This window comes from Calliopsis andreniformis, chromosome 9 (genome assembly GCF_051401765.1).
Source record: "Calliopsis andreniformis isolate RMS-2024a chromosome 9, iyCalAndr_principal, whole genome shotgun sequence".
In the NCBI taxonomy this organism is placed as follows: domain Eukaryota; kingdom Metazoa; phylum Arthropoda; class Insecta; order Hymenoptera; family Andrenidae; genus Calliopsis; species Calliopsis andreniformis.
In genome coordinates, this window is record NC_135070.1 from 20,141,420 (window position 1) to 20,161,699 (window position 20,280).

The 20,280-nt window shown below is 43.6% G+C and overlaps 2 protein-coding genes across 2 annotated transcripts; one reads left to right on the forward strand and one right to left on the reverse strand.

The window, feature by feature from the left end:
• Window positions 1-2,329: 2,329 nt before the first annotated feature.
• LOC143183489 (uncharacterized) lies at window positions 2,330-17,336 on the reverse strand. Its single transcript, XM_076385033.1, has 14 exons — window positions 17,201-17,336; window positions 16,922-17,055; window positions 16,563-16,803; window positions 16,322-16,438; window positions 15,432-15,661; window positions 14,761-14,970; window positions 13,515-13,758; window positions 12,696-12,970; window positions 12,303-12,627; window positions 11,761-12,231; window positions 9,792-9,922; window positions 3,130-3,281; window positions 2,771-3,030; window positions 2,330-2,568 (listed from the first exon to the last, which is right to left on the reverse strand). The coding sequence occupies exons 1-14, from the start codon at window positions 17,334-17,336 to the stop codon at window positions 2,330-2,332; spliced, it is 3,165 nt and encodes a 1,054-aa protein (XP_076241148.1).
• Window positions 17,337-18,833: 1,497 nt separating this feature from the next.
• Pym (partner of Y14 and mago) lies at window positions 18,834-20,266 on the forward strand. The gene is made up of 3 exons (XM_076385028.1): window positions 18,834-19,005; window positions 19,289-19,385; window positions 19,459-20,266. Exons 1-3 carry the CDS (start codon window positions 18,975-18,977, stop codon window positions 19,985-19,987), a joined length of 657 nt encoding a protein of 218 aa, XP_076241143.1. The 5' UTR covers window positions 18,834-18,974; the 3' UTR covers window positions 19,988-20,266.
• The last annotated feature ends 14 nt before the right edge of the window (window positions 20,267-20,280 follow it).

A 20,280-nucleotide genomic window follows, 5' to 3' on the forward strand; every position in this document is an offset into this window, starting at 1 on the left:
AACGCATCGTTCAAGAGTGAAAGGGGAAAGAACGAAAGCTGGAATAAAATAATGCACCGATTTCGAGGCTTTTCAAGCCAGTGGAATTCACGCGATTAGGGGCTGCACGAGCGAAGCTCAATGACTCATCGGTACAGCTCGAACAATGTCGCGTCGTGCCGACCGACTTTAATTGCCAATTACGGGGCCTGATGGCAAACTCGTCCTGCCATTTTAAATTTGGTTAATCGAATCGTGTCCTGGTCATAGAGAGTCTCTACCTATTTCCAATTACAACTGGTCCCTCTCGTTACCCACGAATTTCTACGCTAAATCGTCAATTAACCAGTGGCAAACAATCTTTCGCGCCACGAAGAAAATCGATCGAAAAATCCCAGCTGCGTGATCGACCTACTCTATGGAGGGTATAGAGTTCCTGCAAACGAAATCTTGACAGCGCAGCAACTATACAAATTTATCGACTATTCGAGGTGAAGGTGACTTAATATACGCTCAACATACCCGCGTGAATTCCACTTGAACGTGTTCCGTGAACTTGACCTAGTGCTGGATCCCCAGTAAGTAACCTTCGAATATCATTATCGTTTCTGGGATATTCGCCTTTTAATAACCCTTTATTCATCCTTTGCACACCATAAGAGGCTCGGACGAGTTATGCAGGCCGCTCATTTGATTCTGGCCCAACAAGCCCATCTTGAGAAAGGTTACTCCCCCACCAAACTACGTGATAATTTCTTACTGTTACGTACATTTATCGACGTTCTGTCATATAGTATTGTTGAATGATGAATGTTGTATTTTTAAAATAAATAATTTTCAAAATTTCTAACTTTCTTATCTTAAAAATCGCTACACAATATTGTTCAACTTCAGATCTAATCGAAACTTATTTTGACGTAACAATTTGTTTTGCACAGCTCGTAGATATTACCAATTATTCAATACACGTTTATTCGTTAATAGCCAAATAAAATTGATTTCGCATGAAACTCCATTAAAGCTCAAGTGCTACAAGCTCTGTTGTGTCTCGACACATATCAAATAGAATTAACGACGATTTACATGGGACACAATAAATAGAGTTACTAACAATGCTCGTTATTTAAATGACGATGTAATAATTCATTACTTGATACCAGCTAAATACACGACCTTTCCATGAAGTGAATATCGGTCGATCATTCCAAATAGTCGTCCTTGATTACGAACCATTCGTTAAAAATACTTTTATTGGAAGACATATTAAAAAGAACCTGTTTCGACTCAGGTCCAACCCTATCCTGTCCCCAATATTTCTTAATTTATTCATAATTTAATAACAAATTATTTCTTAGCTTATTCTACGTTACTTAGATTTAAGATTCTCTCCCGCTTTAAGGCTAAAGACTTTAAGACTTTCACTTTAGCATAATTATTGTAAAAGCTACCAATGAATTATTTCCCTTGTCATTAGGGATACAGACCTCGAAAAAACTTCTACTCTCCAATCTCTCGAAAACTTTACACATATTCTTCTACAAGCCATTACCAAGTAATCTCACCCAATCTAGCTACATCTTTTCGCAATTTAAGACGCCCAGGAGTTTCGACGTAGCGTGAAAACCAAGGAAGTATCCACGCTACACGGGAAGGCTTCTCCGAAAGAAAACCTCGCCGTAACCAAGGATCCTTAATAAAAATGTACGGTCACGGTGTAGCCGGTAGGTGGTAAAGATTGATGAGAGCAAGCCACGCTACAACGGAGCGGGCGGGAAAATTTTACTTTCTCCAAATTAGCCAAAATCAGTCAACGTTGACTGGGAGTTCTATAGAATTCCGAGCACGCCTGGGTTCCGACTAATTAACGAGAGCTCCGAAGAGAAATTGGCCGGGAGCCGAACGAACGTAATCGCTGCTTTCGGGCGTAGATTAAAATTTAAAGCGCCCGCTCCGCTCGCTCGTGTACCTTCGTCCAGCCTCGCGAGCCACTCTCTGTAACCATTATATACTTACGAGTTCAACGAAAGGACTCTCAAAGCGTCGAGTTCCCGACTGTCGCTGAGAAATATCTCCCGTACCAACGCAACGGCGGGGCTCCTCTGCGCCCTGAATACCTTCCAGGGGAGACATTTGTTCGGCGAGTTCGCGGAGCAGCTTCAGGAGTTGTTCACAGAGACGCCGAAAATGTCGGGTAAGTGTCGGGTCAAACAAGTTCACGTCTTGAACGTGACACGTCCTCCGAGGAGCTGCATGAGCTATGAGGACACTTCCGCGGACGATCTTTGCGACTATTCTCCGGCCGGAGATAAAAAATTCATTTCCCTCGAAGCAGCTGACGTTCCGAAGTGAATCATTCCCGCGGCTTTTCCCCGATACTCCCGTTCGCCTCCGCGAATTCTGGCGGCACGCTGCCGTAATTATACAGCCTTCTATTCAACGTCGCCTCAAGCGCATCCCAAGACGGCAATTCGTCTCCATTCGTCGAGTCGAGGTCGTCCAGCTTTCGCCGAGTGCTCCAGGTCGGTGACTCCTCCCGGCTGATCATCTCGGCCGGTTTATTTTCTGCGATATCACTGGCTCGCGAGCCCCCTGCAGTGGAAAATCGATTGCCCCTTATTGTTTGCGTGGGCGCAGCTCTTTGCAAAAAAAACAGTTATCTAAGCTTCTGATAAACCTTTCTAGAACACTATTTTCTTATAATCAATCTTGAGGAAATATCCCACATACTTATCAACACTTTGTACATGGAAAAGAGTCTAATTCTAAGAAAATAAAAGAAAATGTTAGCAACCTCTTATGGCGTCCCATATCAGAGCACGTTGCTTCCTGAGTGTTATCGTTCCCGCGAACGAATCGATCGAAGAGCTCCAGGACGACACCGAGTAAGAATCCCAGGCAGATGGACGTTGCCTGGTCAGAGCGTTGCGTCTTAGAGTGTCGTGCATCTCCTGCATTTCTCTCTCGAGCTGCTTTTGATGCTCTGCGACGATGCGCCATTCTCGGAGACCCAGCGATAATCGTGGCGATGAATCCAGAAGATCCGATTCCGGTCTGCAGCAGACAAAAGCGAATCTATTATGCATCCAGGCGGGAACTCCGCCCATTAACGAATCTTTAAAGGCGACGATCTTCTTGGAGCCGAAAGTGTACCTCGGTCTGTAAATTTGTCTAGGTGAGCTCGATTCGTCGAGGCAACTGACTCTCCTCGAACGACGAGCGGATTCCCTGGCGACCCTCTGCACCATCTCCAACATAGCCACTCGTTCTTCTCGTGGAAGAACTGCCACGGCCTCCTGCAAAACCTACACGGAAAAAGCAGCCTTAGTATTCCCAATTCCTAAGGCACTAAATCAGATGAAGGAAACGTGCAAAAATTCTGGTCCCTTATTATTTCTTTCAGCGTACACAACCTAGGACGCGAATGGCAGTAAACAAGGAAATTCTTGAAACTGTGTAAGACGAACTTCTCTGGTTTTAACTTTGCGTGGGCTGGAGCGTATCCTTGACTAACTATACTTTAAGATATTTCCACGAAAAGACATAATTTATGAGAAAAAACCTCAACGGAGACAGTTACGTAAAGCTGGGTCATGAGCTGCACTGACTTTTCGTTTTCCTTGAAATTCTGTTCCCGCTTCACATCATGCTCGTGGTATATTTTTAATTTAGAACAGTAGAAGCAATGTTCTTCCGTAAAATTCTGTTCCAAGACGTTCTTTTGTTGGAGGGTTGAATAGCAGTGGAAGAGGCATCGTCGCGCAGGGCTGGCTTCGACGTCGGTCGGGATTAAACTTAGTTTGGAAACGCGAAACGCATTTTCCATAGGCATAAGGGGACTCCCCGATTCTCGGGCTGTCGCTCTTTAAGTAGAAAGTTAGTTGACACACGGAGGGGGCGAACGGAGACAGGGAGGAGTAACTCGGTGAGCACAGTCTCGCACGGGGCCGCTTCGGGAAAGTAAATACGTGTCCACTTTTTCCCTTTTTATTCGCCTTCGGTGGCTCCGGGAAATACGTACACTCGAGGTCCCTTCTTTATTCCGCGTTCGAGACAGTTTCCAGCGACTGAGCTTCCAGCGATTCTGGCCGAGAAGGGGTTGAGAAATCGTCGGAAAATATGAAGAATCGCTAGCGCAGCCGGGGGCGTAATTCGATCACGAGACGCTCGCAAACAACCATGCGATCCGCGGACTCGCGAGCGGGAATTACTTCGATTTTTGGTGCGGATTGACTGGCACGACAAATAGAATGAAAATTTCCTAGACTGTCGGGGGAATTCCATTGTGAGCGCGCGAAACGATGGAAGTACTCGAACGCGAAATAGCGGCTCGCTTCGGCCGGGGAAAAAATGTCTTTTAGAGAGAAAGCGCTTAGCGGGTTCGAGGTCGACCCTTGTCGGTGCGATACCACATTCCCAAATGGTTTCGCGCTGAGCCGCGGCGGAAGCACGCGCGACCGGAAATTAGTCGAGGAACGCCGACCGAACTGCCTTCGGCTGCTGTGCTAGGAATAAACAAAGCGAAAAATACGCCATTTGTCTTCCTCCCTTTTTCTCTTTTTCTCCCACTTTCTCCGCGCAGAAGTTCGATTATCCCTTCGAGATGACAAAGTTGGCTCGCGAGAAGATTCTCTTGACCGCTTAACTGCTGTTCTCCCGGAGGAAAAGAGAGAAAAATGCGACGATTTCACAGAAAAGTTTCTTATTCGAGAGAACTTGTTATCCTCTCTGGGATAATTGTGTGAGAGGTGCGAATTGGAAGAGATATCGAACGGTATCGTTAAGAAGGAAGGTATGGTTAAAGAGGAGGATTAGAAGACGAACAGTTACTCATCAAACCTTTCCAGTATCTTGCGATTATTAAAAATTAAAAATACATTTAAAAGTGATACTTCAATTCAACATACTGAAATAACATCACCATGGAATTATTAAATTTATCCATTAATCTTCTTCTCTTCAGTCGCCTTTTTTTTTTATAGAAGGATTTTTATATCAAAAATATTTTTATATCAAGGATATTTTTATGTCAAAGATAACAAAGTGAATCACAGGCTGCAATTTCCTCTCGTCTTCCTCCTCTATACGCATTTAAAACTTCCTTCTGCTTGTATGACGGCACAAAGAAATCATTCTCCTGTTCTGCCAACGAGTGAAAACTACAGTTGCTCCCTAAACTCCGAAAAGCTGTGAGGAACGATAGCTGTTCGACTGTCCTCGCGGGATATTCGAACAGAGAAAGAAAAGAACGACCGGTCATTTATTTTATTCGAAAGAATGACCACAGACAGTGGTGGTTCAGCTGATGGGGACGTTAATCGGATAAGTAGTAACCGCCCTCAGAGACTCTGCAAGAGAATTCCGTTCTAACTGCGCCCGATCCGTGCAGTACATCCGAATCCTACGGCGTTTTATTGATCTTACACGGGGAAAGTCTCGCCGGTGCCGTGGATCCGGCCACTTTTGAGCCAGAAGCACCGGCCAAATTGTTGAAATGTTTTACCGCTCGAAACGTCGATCGAACGCTGAATCGGAGACACGACTTTCTAAGGGGGAACTCTCTAACCCGTCTCGAAAGAACTTCCCAGAATTTGACGGAAAAATGTCCCCTTTATTCGAAATACTTCCTCTTATGCAGGCTTCCTTTCGTGCAAACTGATTCGAAGTTACAAACCAATGGAATTCGAAATAGAAAAAAAACTATAAAGAAAAAGCATTTCAGTGTTTTATGAAAACTCGTGAATCGTTTATACTCAAATACTAATTAAAATTTCGCTAAAAATAATCTCAGAGATACGCACTTATCAGCCAAAATATTCGACCATGTCACTACAAGACGTGCAAATGACTAAACTAATCCGACGTTGCTTCGACGGAAAAGGGATCAAATAGTTTGGTAACGGAGGATGTTAGCCGAGGAAGGTGGTACCCGTGCAGAGACGTTTCGTAGAATAATTTCGTCGACGTTGGTTTACGGATATCGACCTCGGGGATTGGCTAACGTCCACCTACTCCACGAGAACTCGCTGACACCTATTAGCTCGGTTTTACTCGAAACCCCGCCTCGACGAATGCTGATGCGTTTAAGGTCCTCCAGAGACTCGCTAACCTTCGGCTAAGTCCCTTCTGATCCTCGGTCGATATCTCCCAGGAAGGAAGGGAGGTTCGAGCAGACGAAACTATATTCTTAACGGGCCGTAAAAAAGTTTCGGGCCTCGTAAGTGCAGGATCGTGTCCCTTCGTTTGCATGACTTTCGCCCGTCCATTTCACGTGGGTGAATCGCCTCCCGTCTAATTATCCCTCGGGTTAATCGACCAGTAGCGAGGCCCTCCCCCAGAATCCCCAAGAAAATTAGACTGTCGAAGCTGTATTAAATTGCCAGCTTGATGGATTGATATATCACAAAGAAGCTCCCGGAAAATTGGGCCCCACCGTCATGTGGATCCGTGATTGGAACTTTGAAACACGGTTTTTATCCGGAGTCGTAATTTGGTCCATTTTCAAACTTCCTTCTCTGCTTTTTAGTGGTATACAACGCAGGTGAAAGGACGTTAATATACCACGTCAGCTGTTTCTGGTACTATCATCTTGTATAAGCCATTGGAGAAAAGGAGCAATTCCATCGAGTAGCGATGGAACTGACCCAATTACGTATCTTCTGGACCTACGTGTTTTCCAGTCGATACAGTCTCTTGTAGGAAATACTAGGCGCAATTCCAAATAAGTGATAGGAACATTCAAGAATAATACTTGTGTGGACCAGTGGACTCACAATAGTACATCTTCGAAACGAGTCCAACTTTCTTTCCTTCAACTTCAAGTGAATTGAAGTGCATGCTCGACCAGCCAAACTACTTCAAGATACTTTCCTCTAAAACATACCTTCTACAGAAGTATACCTCCTACGAAATCTTCAAAACCCTTTCTATAGTATGGACATCGATAACTTAAGTGGAATAAGTTGCCATTGTTCAGACAAGTATTTTCTACAGTAGAAGTATTTTTGAAAAAGCTACCAATCCTGTTCGAAAGCTCGTTATTCCTATCACTACCCTTAATTATCGTCGCCGAAATAGCAACCTTCTTGTCGTTATTAGGGTAACGCGATCTTTTAGAGTAACATCGAAGTCCGATTTTACGATCCCTTCACAAACCGAGGTTTCACTTGGCAGTTCCTCACCGCCAGCTTTCCCAAAGCATTAAACCGGATTTCAATCCAGCCGCTCGAAAACGCAAGAAAAACGGAAACCGGTCTTGGTGTGCGCTGAAAAGCGGACTCGTCTTCAAAAAACGGGCATCCTTCCAAGCTGTCCCGTTTGCTCCACCCTCACACTTCGATGCGCCTTTCTACGCTACTCGTAATTTTAACATCACTCCTCAGCGTTAATTAACTGACATTATACTTAATATATTCGCCACCATCGCTGCGTCGCGTCGTTGGGAATAAAAGAACGCAGCGTTCTAATTGAAATCATACAGCGACATGACTTTGCAATTTTTCCTACGCCTTTTTCGCTATTAAAAGAATTTCAACATGACTCTTTGAAAAGCGTGGAACTACTAAATTATAAGCACTTGTAGATAGAATCACGGCTAGGGATTTTGCGAAAAGAATCTACTGGAAATGATTCAATATCTTCAACGCATTAAAGATCATTTGTGACTCGATTAAAAGTCAATTTATATTCGGTAGTGATTTATGCGAAGGGCAAACAACAACGATACGGAGATAAAGCCGGTTTCTTGGCAATGTGAGCGACGTTTAATTCGCGTTGTCGAGGAAGAAGACTCCTGGAGGGAGATAAACGTTCCTCCATCATACACGAACATGAACGTACACACGTAGGCCGCCACATGCATGCACTAAATCCACGCAAATACCTCGGTTCTCTCAATTTTTCCCCGTTGTTTCTACCGTCGCGACCGCGATTCGCCCTTGATTCCCTATTTTTCCCTTTTCTCCCGCCCACAAACACGAGTCTGAAGCGGCGAAATAAATATTCATTCTCTGGATATCGATGCTCTCTGAACCACGCGACTTCCGATAACGGAAAAGCGGATCCATCGCGAGACGAAGACTTCGAGACGAGGAAGTTCGAATTTCTGGGGCAATTATCGGATTCGCGAAGTGGAAGAAAACTCTTCATCTGAATCGCAATAAACGCTCTAACGAACGTTTCTTTCTTCGTTTCGAGGAAAGAATGGATAGCCCCCCTATCTTGCCCCACATTCCCATCATTCTTCCAGCCACGAAACCTGGCGAAAAGTACATCATAGACTGCCCTACTGTTATTTTCACCACCGATTTCTTCCTTTTTTGCTAATCTCTCGGGCGAAAGCCTCCTAACAGCCAGTTTAATATCTTCCAAGAGGCAAGAAGTTTACTCGTTGCTTGTTGGTGTTTGCAATTATGAACTAATTATGAAGAAACCAAATTAAGACGATTACCAACAGAATCTAAACCTTCTATAGGAAATAGACCAGTCACGAATCTAATGATTGTCGACAAATACTATTTAGATATACATGAAAATGCACAAGACTCTTATAAACGCACAGAAAAGCTCAACCAGCTCGAAAATATGTTTACCAAACAGCAAAGTACTAGCTCCTCCTCGATTAGACTCATGATTCCAAATCACCGAATACATTATTGCTGAACATCGTCGGGGAAGTACGCTAAAATAAAATTTAATAAGGTCATTAGGATTCTAGAGACAGCGATGGCAGGGCTATCAACATCGCCGTGAAATCGAGTGCAAGTCGACTGTGTAAGCGCGAGATAATGGAGCGAGCGCGTTAGGGGCGAAGAAACGGCATCGTCGGAAATGGCGTAGCTCGAGGAACGAAGTCTGCAGTTCCTTCGAGTCTCTCAACTCGCATCGATGCGTTATTGTCGTGGAATCTGGCGTCGGTTCGACGTCGTCGTCCCAGCGTTCCTCCCCGACGGACGCTCCCGCGAAATTACTGTTCCGGAATTGCCTCCGCGCGCCGGAAATCCGTGCTCGTCTAATCTAATGAAACTGCGCGAGAACTGTGTGTAATTAAGCCGCCTCCCGTCTGCCGCGCGGAATGAAAACCGAGCCGAAACTCTGGCCAAGCGAACGACCCGGGAAACGCGAGTTTCACCTCGGAAATTGCTATGACAAATAATCGGTCGTCGAACCTCGACCGCTATCGGTGGCTGATAGGGAGGCCAGGATGCTCGACATTGCGACCGATGCTACGCGCTAGGTGTCTCGGGGAAAATTCTTGGAAAGGAAAATGAGATCTCGAGCTTTCGAGGGTTCTGTTCGTAAGAATTGTGAGCTGGATTTTGGCGAGGGTGCTGCTTGAATCGTCAGCGATATGGAAATGTGGTGTACCATAACAGGCGAAGAAACAGGGCTCCCAACGAAAGCCACCCACAATGTGGCTTGTTGGATAAGAGGAGACTTAGTACTTTCATGCATATAACCTCACTATTTTTACCTTTTTCTTTTTAAATCTGATCTACAGATGCAAATATTTCTAATCCTTTAACTTTGCTATTTGCTGTAATATTTAATAGCTCAAAGTATATATTTCTGGAGTCCGTATCTCCATTTCTCAAATTCTCAACTATGTTTACAAGTTATTAGCAGCTTTAAATGAAATGTAAGAGAAGAGAATTAAAATAATGTTATTTGAGAGAGAATAAAATGATGTTGCAAGACATTAAGGGGAATAAGGTTGTCTGAACAAAGTTAAACAGCTGCGTAAAAGTTGGAGCAACGAATAGAAGAAAGAGGCAGAGGAATGGCAACAAGAATTACGTAAAAGCACGGGAACTCACCCTGAACTTGCCGAGAGAGATTATGGCCGAGATCAAATCACCGGGACCTCGTTGTCGAGCCCTCGGCCTGCTCATCGACGCGACATACGTCAGAGGACTGACATCCCTCAGTTCCTGGTGTCCTGTAACAGCTAACGAAAATATTGATTTTACTTCGTATCCGAGCTGAGCGTACAGAAAAATACTTTTAAACGATTGCAGACCAAAACGATAGAGCAAATTCAATTTAATACAGAAACTGTGTTAAATGTTACGAGAATACGAAGAGTGAAACTATGTAAACTTAAACACGATCGTTAAAACACTCTCGAACTCTAGTTATAAACTTCCTCAACTTGTCAAAGACGAAACATTCTCCAACCAAACGACATTTGGTCCGAAGTGGACTTAATGTATCCGTTACAAGTGCTGTCTAAAGTAATAAAGAGAGCAAAACTATGTAAACTCAAACACTACCTTCTGAATTCACTTAGTTCTGAACCTTAACATCTTATTAACTGACATTGTTACTCAGCATCAAAGTAATGAATAAAAGAAATCATAGAAAGCTGTTTCAAAATTTGCTAAATTTTCCCTAGGGCACTCCCAAGACCACCCAGTTATCGTACTTATGCAGTTTCTCTTACAGCCGATTTGCCTAAACGTTTCTGCAATCCGAGCAGCGCGACGGAGCGTCATACGGGATAGAAATTTGCCTACGTCACCGAACTGGGTGACGTTGATTTAAAACACAGATTCCGAACTACTCTTTTCAGAGCAGCACGGCGTGGTTGATCTATCGCCTGACGTTTCTAGCTCGAATTTTATGGGCCCTCGACATCGTATGATACCCTCTCGCGACAACCACGTAAATCTTCGTCTCTTCCACATGTTTACCCGCGTTCAACGTGCATCACAACGATTTTTAATCCTCTAGACTCTAGACGGTCATCCTCTATGTGCCATGGCGACTGACAGGACTACCTTCTATCGGCTACCCTCCAGGAAACATTTCGCTCGATGAGTCTGACTAAAAGGAACACGTCCTGACTGTCCACCTTTTACGATAATATTGGACCGAGAGCTCGTGGTCACGTGGAACAGGAGCCAAAAGCAGCGGCAGAAGGTAATACCCTCGTGATAGCGTCGCGTAAATCTTTATCGAACCGCCACCCGAAAGCTTTCGAAGGAGGCGCGCGTGTGAACGCGCAGAAGTAGGAGCTCCACCGTCTACGCCTTATTCTCGTACGCGGAAAGATTGATCCTCTCTTCGGGGCTGTTTTACGAGTATCGAGTTACGTGCGTTGCCGGAAGGCAATTAACCTTTTTCGCGCGCGGGTAGAACGAGAGCTCCAAGAGCCAAATGTACATCGGAAAAATCTCATGGTGTAGCTTTCCCTTCGTCCCTCTTTTTTCCCTTTTTCTAGGAAGCGCGCCGTGTGTTGGATGTAAATAATTAATTTTCATCCGGTGCATTATTAGTCGTCAGAAAGTTTCCAACCGATGTTTTTCAGCCGTTCGTAACTGCCACGGAACGGAACTAGCAACGTTTTTACCCCACTGTCGGGTTTCCGTGGAAATGCTGCTGCCTGCGATTCTAATTAATTCCCTAAACTCGGGCTCGAACGAAGCACCTTATTACGCCGCGACAAGTTTCTCTGAAGCACAACGAAACGAAGTACCGCGGTCCTTGCATGAGTTTGTATCTTAATACCCGATTTAGTTGAGACTCTCGCGCTTCCTGTAATTACTCCGCTACCTCCTTCCTTCGACTTTCCAAACTATCGACCCACTCTACTGGACTGAAATTATTTAGTCACCGATCGAAGAATGATCCTTCGGTTAATAGGATACGAATTTGCTTTCGAAATTGGATCGTTCCTGTTACAATTGCCTAACATTTAACTGTAAATGCTGTGTGTCCTATTATAGGCTCATAAATTGCGGAAATAACGAGCGGATAGAGTGCAAGAAACAAGTCTTCGCTTACCTTTGTTTTCATCCGACGTTTCTCGTAGCTCTAACAGGAAATCGAGTATTTCACCAGTCGTCGAGTTCACCCTCTTTCTCCTTGCGATCGTACTGACACCCCTCGCTTTGCTCCACGTGGCGAATGAACTCAGTCCCTTGTTCTCAGCGAACGTCAGATTGTACCTGATCACCCTCCCTCGTGAGAAAAAGATCAGCTTCAAAGAGTTCCCGGATCGTTCGATCATTTTGGTCGTGTTCTCTGCCCAGCGCCAACCCTTGGACAGGCAGTCCACGATTCCATTGGCCGGGGACACTTCCTGGGTTATCACAGATTTACAGAATGTCGACAACGACTGCATCTCAGAGGTGTAGGTCTCCTGTCTGCTCTTCCAAGACACTGCGAACCAGCCATTCTCGTGAAGACTGTTGAAGAGGTTGTTCAGATAGGGACGTAAGACCGGCTCGAGTATCTTCCTGTCGTAGTCCATCCCTTGAACAGTGAAAGTAACATTTTTAAAGCGGGGAAAACACCTATTATATCCAGAGCTACTATTTACCTACCAAAGTACAGCCATTGTAACAGCAATTTCGCCATTATGGGAGGAGAGTCCAAATCCATATTAGCTGTCTCTCGGTCCCTCCTTACCACATCTATCAAGAGTCTAACAGAGTAATCAAACTGGCTTGTCGTGTTATAATGTTTTGGCCTCCTCGATTCCTTGTTTCTATGATCACTTGCTCTCATCTTGCGATTCCTCATCGCGTGGATCTGATCCTTGGCCTGAGTTAGGGTCAGTTTCAGCAAGAACACTAAGCTCTCCACTTGATCAGTGGTATGGTAAGTCAGTTCCGGGAAATTCAGGCAAGAACAATTATCCGAGTGGTCCTATGGATATGAAAAGCGATACTTGTTTGTTCTAACGAACCGTAAGAAACATCTACTCAAGATTCTACCTGCAACAAAGCATCCTTAACTCGCAGCACTTGCTCCACGATCAGACTAAAATACTCCAGTTGCCTCTGACTGTATCCGTAGTCCACGTCTGATGTGCCCCTAGGCAACGACGTCACGATGTCCCGCCATCTGACGATGAGCTCGCTCTCCATAACATCCAGTGGTCTGAGTACATCTCCTGGCATGGAGAAGGAAAGATAATGGAGCGTCTCTAGATAAGACTGCAGCAGCCGAGCGTCGGAGACGTAAGAATCCTCATGATGGACCACTCCACCTTCGAATATGCAAGAACACGGGTTCTGTATAATCGGTGCATTTTTCAGGACCAAGCAGAACTCAGAAGCGAATCCATGTTCTAGATGAAAGGCCTCGGGAAAAACTCAGCCTCTGAACCAGGCGAACCGATTCGAATCGATTGTGCAAGTAGTTCTCCGCGCTTTTCAATCCGATCACGATATGATTAAATTATAAATATTGTACAGGTTCGACGTGACAGGCGTATCGCAAGCTGAATGGAGACTCGACGAGTGTAGTGCAACGCTGTGAAAAACGTCGACACAACCGAAGTATGTCGCCGACGAGGGCACGGATGCATACAAAATTGCCGATACATTCAGCGACCGCGATAATAGTATGCGTCGTTATCGTCAGCAATTAAGGATTTCCATGGAAACCAGACCAGATCGGCGTGCGCGTCGCGGTGCTATCGATTATCGTAACGAAAAATAATGATAAAACAAGAAGATGAACGAAAGCAAACTATGCAGTGTACCACCTTTGCCAGGCGCGCTTCTCTTTTCCAAGCGAAAATCAATTACCTCTTGCACATTGTAGCATTACGTTACAGCGTGGATGGAAGTAACACCTTAGGTTCTGGCATTTTAGAGCGGTAACTAGCTCGTCTAACGCCAACAGAACGTGACGAGAGATGGTATCGGGCGCCCAACTCGTCAGCGGGTCTGGCCCTGCTCTTTCTAGAGTCCACCGATGTACTGTCTTTAGGATGTGTCTGGAAACCACTCGTAGTCGGTCTTGCAAGACGGGAGAGGTTTTACGTGCTACCTAAGAAAACAATTTGGAGCCCTCAGGTATCAAGAAAACGAAAATACAACTTTCATTTGCGACTTGGCCAACTATCTTAGTAAAGTACAAATATTTTGATATTATTACTTCCACACTGAACATAGAAACAGGCAAATTAATTTGGTACATAAGAGATTAAATATACCACACCACTAAATAAAAAATCGCTGCTCATTTGGGGTTCACGGAAGCGCCTTGCCGTAGGTAAACTGAAAGCGTGGTGAGTGCAGCGAAATGGAAATTTTTAAAATCGATTCAACTTTTCTCATTATGTATTCGCTGTGGCTGCATATTCCGTTACCGCAAACGGGAAGGGGTAGCTAAATTATTGCCAGGTCGCATGCAGTCAACGTTTTTATTAAACAGCCAAGACGCAACGGCGCATCGAAGAAAATAGGTTTTCACCATCGACGTCGAGATATCTGAGGATCTCGGGAAAGCAGGAAGGAAAAGAAAAAAGCACGGGAAGAAAAGGCTGGACCGTGTCGCTAGGAGACAGCTCGGTGTCTTGGAAATATAGGCCAAAGAATCGGAGGTTGTATGGAGCCGTCTGTATGTGCAGCCCGAAATGCATCAGCCAGATGCACGTTGAATTATTGTCGACACGTCGCTTGAAATTGGTCGTTGTCCATGCAAAGATATGAAATGCACCTAATATCCTTGTAGATGAAAACGTCAATGGAATCAAGACGCTGGAATATTTCTAAGACGTCTGTCAGGAACAAGGAAAAGAAAACAAATGGTAGGACCCATTCAATGATTGAAGTAAAATCCATCGAGGAGTGCAGTTTTCATAAATCTCGATGATAGTTAGAGACAAGAATGTTGCATAGAATATCCACGTTTCAGGGAAAATCTTTAGAGTCTTTAAGAACACCACGAAGTGTCGAGTTTCTATCTTCAAGTCTAACTATCTACTTGGGCACGTTCGATGTTACTTTATGCGCTAGTCCATTCGGATATGAAAACGCGAAGCATCACCTTCAGCTTGATAGGTGGATTCAAGCAGCATCCCTCGCGCAGCTGGTACAGGATTTCCATGAGCATGGATTCCGTCAAGACGGGTACACTGTCCCTGGCATAGTGTTGACTCATAATTTTCTCTGCAGCCGGAACACGTATTCTCCAGAGAGTCGCTCGGTCTTCGCACCGTGCACCAGGGTACGGTCCAACGGCCACGGCATACATGCCCTGGAAGTAGTGACGGCGAAACGAGGACATGAAAGAAATGAGTTTGTCCGTTTGAATAAGAGCATTTTCTAGCGAAACTTCAAATTCTTCGACTAAAAGTTCGATAAATTGCATCACGTACACTTCGAAAAGAATCAATCGTGCCTACTGTTTCATTGATTCGCTCAGAGTGCAGCAAAAGCGAATCAATTTTAATTCGTTTGAAAGGCTCACTTTACAATACATTCGTTTCACAGAGATACAACTGGTCCCACGTGTATTTATTTCATTTAATTATCAACTAATATCTTTCTGCACTGGTTCACTCATTAAGAATCATTTTTACTATGTTATTCATTTACCCAAACATGAAGCAATTTATTGCTACCATCCATTAAATGGTCAGAAGTGAACCCATTCGCTGAACAATTAAAGCTGACTTAGCATACTCTAAAGTCTAAATTATCAAATAACGTGCTTACACTTTGCGCCGCTGTGTAGTGAAGAAGGGCATCACAGTGATGAAAAGGGACTCTTCGAGGGTAGTCCGCCAAATTGGGCCAAGACGACACACCGATCCCGATTAATAATCTGACCTCTGCCTCGCGAGCTTTGCATCCATTCAATCCAATCTTAAGCAATATTCCTCCAGCATCCTCTATCAGAGCCACTCGATGATCCCTCGGTTCCGGTAACGGTCCATCTGAGACGGTTACAAACAGTTTTCTCGAGATCTCGCGTTATCTAGTCGACGTCGTTAAAAATCGCGTCGTTAGTCTGGCCTGTTGTTTCGCGGGACGAAGCCCACAGTGATTTATAGGGCGTTCCTTAATACAGTTACACAGAAACCAGGCATATTTCCCTCCGCTCGTTATTCTAAATCCTCCGCAGTCGTTATTAAGCGACTTTCCACGAGCATCCTTTTTCTGATTTATAGGACACCCGATGTATATCAAATTACCGAGCTGCCCCGTGCATCGGTTATTTAATACAAAGCGCCGGAAGACAAGAAACAGGAATTGATGAAAAGAGAGATTGGCAAGGTGGCAAGAGGAGGGGAAAGAAGAAAGTTCGCCAGCAAGACGCGCGAGACGATAATGTGACATTAATAAGGGGAGCATAGTACACGAAATGAGGAATTGGACTGGATGATAACGAGGAGACAGGCATTTCCTTCTTGTTTACGATTCCTTGGAAGCTGGTCGCTTTTGTTCCTTGCAGAGATAAACGCGTAACAATATCTCAAGGTGCGGCAAGGCTTCTAGGTACCGACGCGACGATGTCTTATCCGCGGCTGGAATTTACCGCGCAGTTTTATCGTTCGTTAATTAACGATGGTGGTTTTAGTTCCCCGATTATTTCGCAGCGTTACCTGACCCGTAAAATATCCTACAGTGGTCCGGTTGTTTCAATATTTTGTCGAGAACCTCGGCATCCACGACTTGACCAGGCGAGGCGCAAATTTGCTCATCTGCTAAATTTCCAACATCTAACAAACATGAATTTACCAATTTACAATTGATAAGTGAAAGTAAAGAAATATGTATATACGAATCCTATGATGCAATAAGAATCATCTACTGAAAAGTAACAGACTATAGAGCATCAGGTACCTCGTTTAATGGCCGTGGCCAACAAATTTGCTAATTTGGCTTTCACGAGATCCCTCCTCAATCTCCCCGCAGCGTCCACGTAGTCTTGCCAGGGCTCTGCTCCAGCGGCAAGAGTCTTTAACCGAATAAAGCCTGGCAAGGTAGCATCTTCCTCAACGTTCACCCTCGAGATTTCGAGCTCGGAACTTGCGGAGGGGCTCGACAGCGTGTCTATTCGCAGCAGGTATTCGAACTTAAGTTGCTGAAAAGAAAAAAAGGGAAGACTGATGAAGTGGAAAATCTTCACCCTCCGTTTTCGCGGAATATTTCAAAACTTCTCGACTTTGAGTGGTCGATCACGCAAATCCTTGCCTTTTTACCTTTACCCGACGTGGCTCGTTCAACGAAATGAGGAACATAGACGCAAATCTCCGATCGTGATTCCCAACGGTCAGAATCAACCGTTGAACCAAACGCTCTACAATGGCTTCGATTGCGAAAACGTTCGAGGAATCTGTAACACAACCCCCCTTTCAATATCTACTAAGGAAAAATCGGGACGAGCTTCCGTGTCAGTTTCCGCGTTCGATATCGCCGGTGTTTCCGCGCTTCGACCTATCGGCATGCAAGATTCATCGGGAAGCTCGTTAAACATTCACCATTCTGTGCTTCGTCGACCAACTTCCGGAAGTAGGCGTTCAGATTGTTCAGCTGGCTCTTGGTGAAAACGAGCTTCGTGGCCATTAGTCGAACGCCGCCTTTCTTGCATGAACTTCCACTAGTTCCGCAACCCATCTTCTGAAAGGGAGAAAGAAGAGTATTAGTTATAATTTGCCCTTATTGCATTAGCACCTGAAAAGCTGTATACATTGGATTTAGCTATAATATCGATTAACTGAAAAAATTCAAGTTTTTTTTTACTATTATTTTACATAAAAATAAACGTTTGCGATTATCAAGAATGATGGCGAATTGAATTTCGAGAATGATTCAGCAAGCGTGCACTCGCGAGACAACTGTTTTCCGGCCGGGAGGAGTGAGAAGAAAAATTCCAAATGCTTCCTCCGTCCGGGCGGAAATGCGCCTAGCACAATCTATTTCCCGAATCAGTCGGAACCGTGGCGAGCAACGGGCTCTGAACAAGAAATGGCGCAACGGTATAAATCACGGGGGTGGAATCGATCTTCCGAGGCTTAATATGAAGCGTCGTTAAATCACGACGCTTTTGCCTTGCGTAACTCGCCGTTGAACAGGGCCCGGAACTGTTTCGAAATGGTTTAAGGAATTCCAGGGGAATGCACGTTCCGCTTTCTCGGCGAATTCCGTGCATACGTCTCTGTCAGCCCGCTGTACCGCCTCGCGAGCATTCTTCGTCACGCTACCTCTTTTTTCACCTCCTCCCTGTAAGCTGCACTCTCGAAACTAATAGGTGTCATTAAAACTTTTCGTTCGACGTTTCGTGTTGAAGCAAATGTATTCAATTACCTGAGCAAAGGATGATTTAACTATTGATATTAACACGATCGCGATAGACGAGAAGACGTATAGTCCAAAGGATTGCGTATATGTTAATATCACAGAGAATATATGCGAAAATCTTGGAACACGTGTTACATTTCATGGGAAGAGCCAAATACGTCGGGATTTCATCTTAATGCGTACATACGTACCGAGCTACGACGAAGTTACGGGCATAGATCCCTGACAAATACTGAACGAGCGGTATATCACGAAGCAAAGCCACCAACTGACGTTTCCATTCCATCCGGAAAGATATTGACAGTCCCCGATCCTGACCATGTAAATGTACCGTGCGCCAATTATTATTCAGCGGATCGGCTAACAATGCCATCGCGATGCTCGGCCACCGGAATTACTTCCGATCCTGATTGTGTGCACTTGACTTCCGCTCCCGTACACGGGCGTACCTCGCTCTATATTACATCATTCCTATTCATTATACACAAGAGGATTTCGAGTGGATTTTATAAGCGGGAAAAAAAATAAATCTCGGGACACATAGATAAAAAAAGGATAATAAAGGTTAACGTAATTATGATTGCAAGTACAATAGCGAGATTTTCTAACGCTAAATAAACAAATTTCGCGGCAAATATCCTCGATAGAATTTACAGAGTACCCGACGCTACATGGTGAAATTTGAAACTAAACATTGAGTATCGCTCTGTTGGTAAAATACCTCGATGGATCTCCTTATTGAAGAAACCTGTAGAAAATAACGATATAGGAGCAATGTAGTGGCGACATCTTTTAATCCTGAAAAAAAGGAATTTCTATCGCTAATTCGGAAAGTTTGATGCATCTGTGAAAGGTTGAGGTCCTCACGATTGCAAAATGGCCCGCGGATAGTAAGAATTATCAAAGAATATATGATAAAAAGGTACCCACGGCGAACGATTGTATCGAGTAACGATGGCGTCGGCTTACATCAAAGATGAACAAGGTAATCATCACTTTCATTCCATTTGAACGCTTTAGTTATATCGACCAATAAACTATTTATAACCTGTAAGATGTAAACAACCTATATTACTCCAAATATAAGCTCTATCTCGATACTTCTTCTTTCCTGCAAGATAACTGAACATTGGAATAATGTATGATATGAAATGAATATTTCATTCAATGTGAGTCAATAAATTTAATATAAGAGAAATATTTAGATGCTGTAACTATTTTAATTAATAAAGTTCTTATTTTTTATGCTGTCACAAACATTTTTACAGGTGGAACATTCATCCCTGCCAGTCAACGACCAGATGGCACATGGCGTAAACCACGCCGTGTTAAAGATGGCTATATACCGCAAGAAGAAGTTCCATTGTATGTGATACATAACATACTTGTATTAAATATATTTCTTCAATAGCTGTTACCACTATTAATTTCATTTCAGGTATGAAAGCAAAGGAAAACAAATAAAAAATAAACCCATATATCCAATAGGTGCAAGTCCAGAATTCATTGCAGAACACAAAGCTAAACAGGAAGCACTGCAGGCAGCTAAAACTAAATCGATTCCTGGTGCTCCAATTAAGACAGAAGTTAAAAAGAAAAAGAAAAAGAGTAAAAGCAAAACAAATACTGAACGTATCACTGAAGAATTGGCTAAAACTGCAATCTCTGAACCTGAACAAAAAAAAGAACCATTATCACAAAATAATAAACCACAATTGAATGCAAAACCAGTACCAAACAATCAAACTCCTACACCCAAAGTAAATGCTACGAATCAATCTGAAAGTGCAGTACCAGATCCCCAAAAAAGATTAAAAAATCTGAGAAAGAAACTTAGAGAAATCAAAACATTAGAAGAGAAGATTAAAACTGGATTATTAAAAAATCCAGAGAAAGAAATACTTGATAAGTTAGCAAGAAAAAATGAGATCTCGAAAGAGATAAAACGATTAGAAGCAAATCTATAGAGAAAAAGTGTTGATAAAAGTACATTTACATGCCCTCATCAATCATCACTCAGTAGTTATACCTAAATGAATGTGTGTTTCTGGAATTTTAAAATAATTTTAATACAGTCTTACATAATGTATTTCTGTCCTCTTTATACAATAAGTGACTGGCAGTATAAAAAAAATATACATTTATATGCAGAGATAAAAATTAAATATTAAATCTAGAACACTATAATGTCACTGTGTGAAAGACCAATCAATCAGATTTTAATAAAAGTAAATTGTTTTACATACTACACGTTGTTATT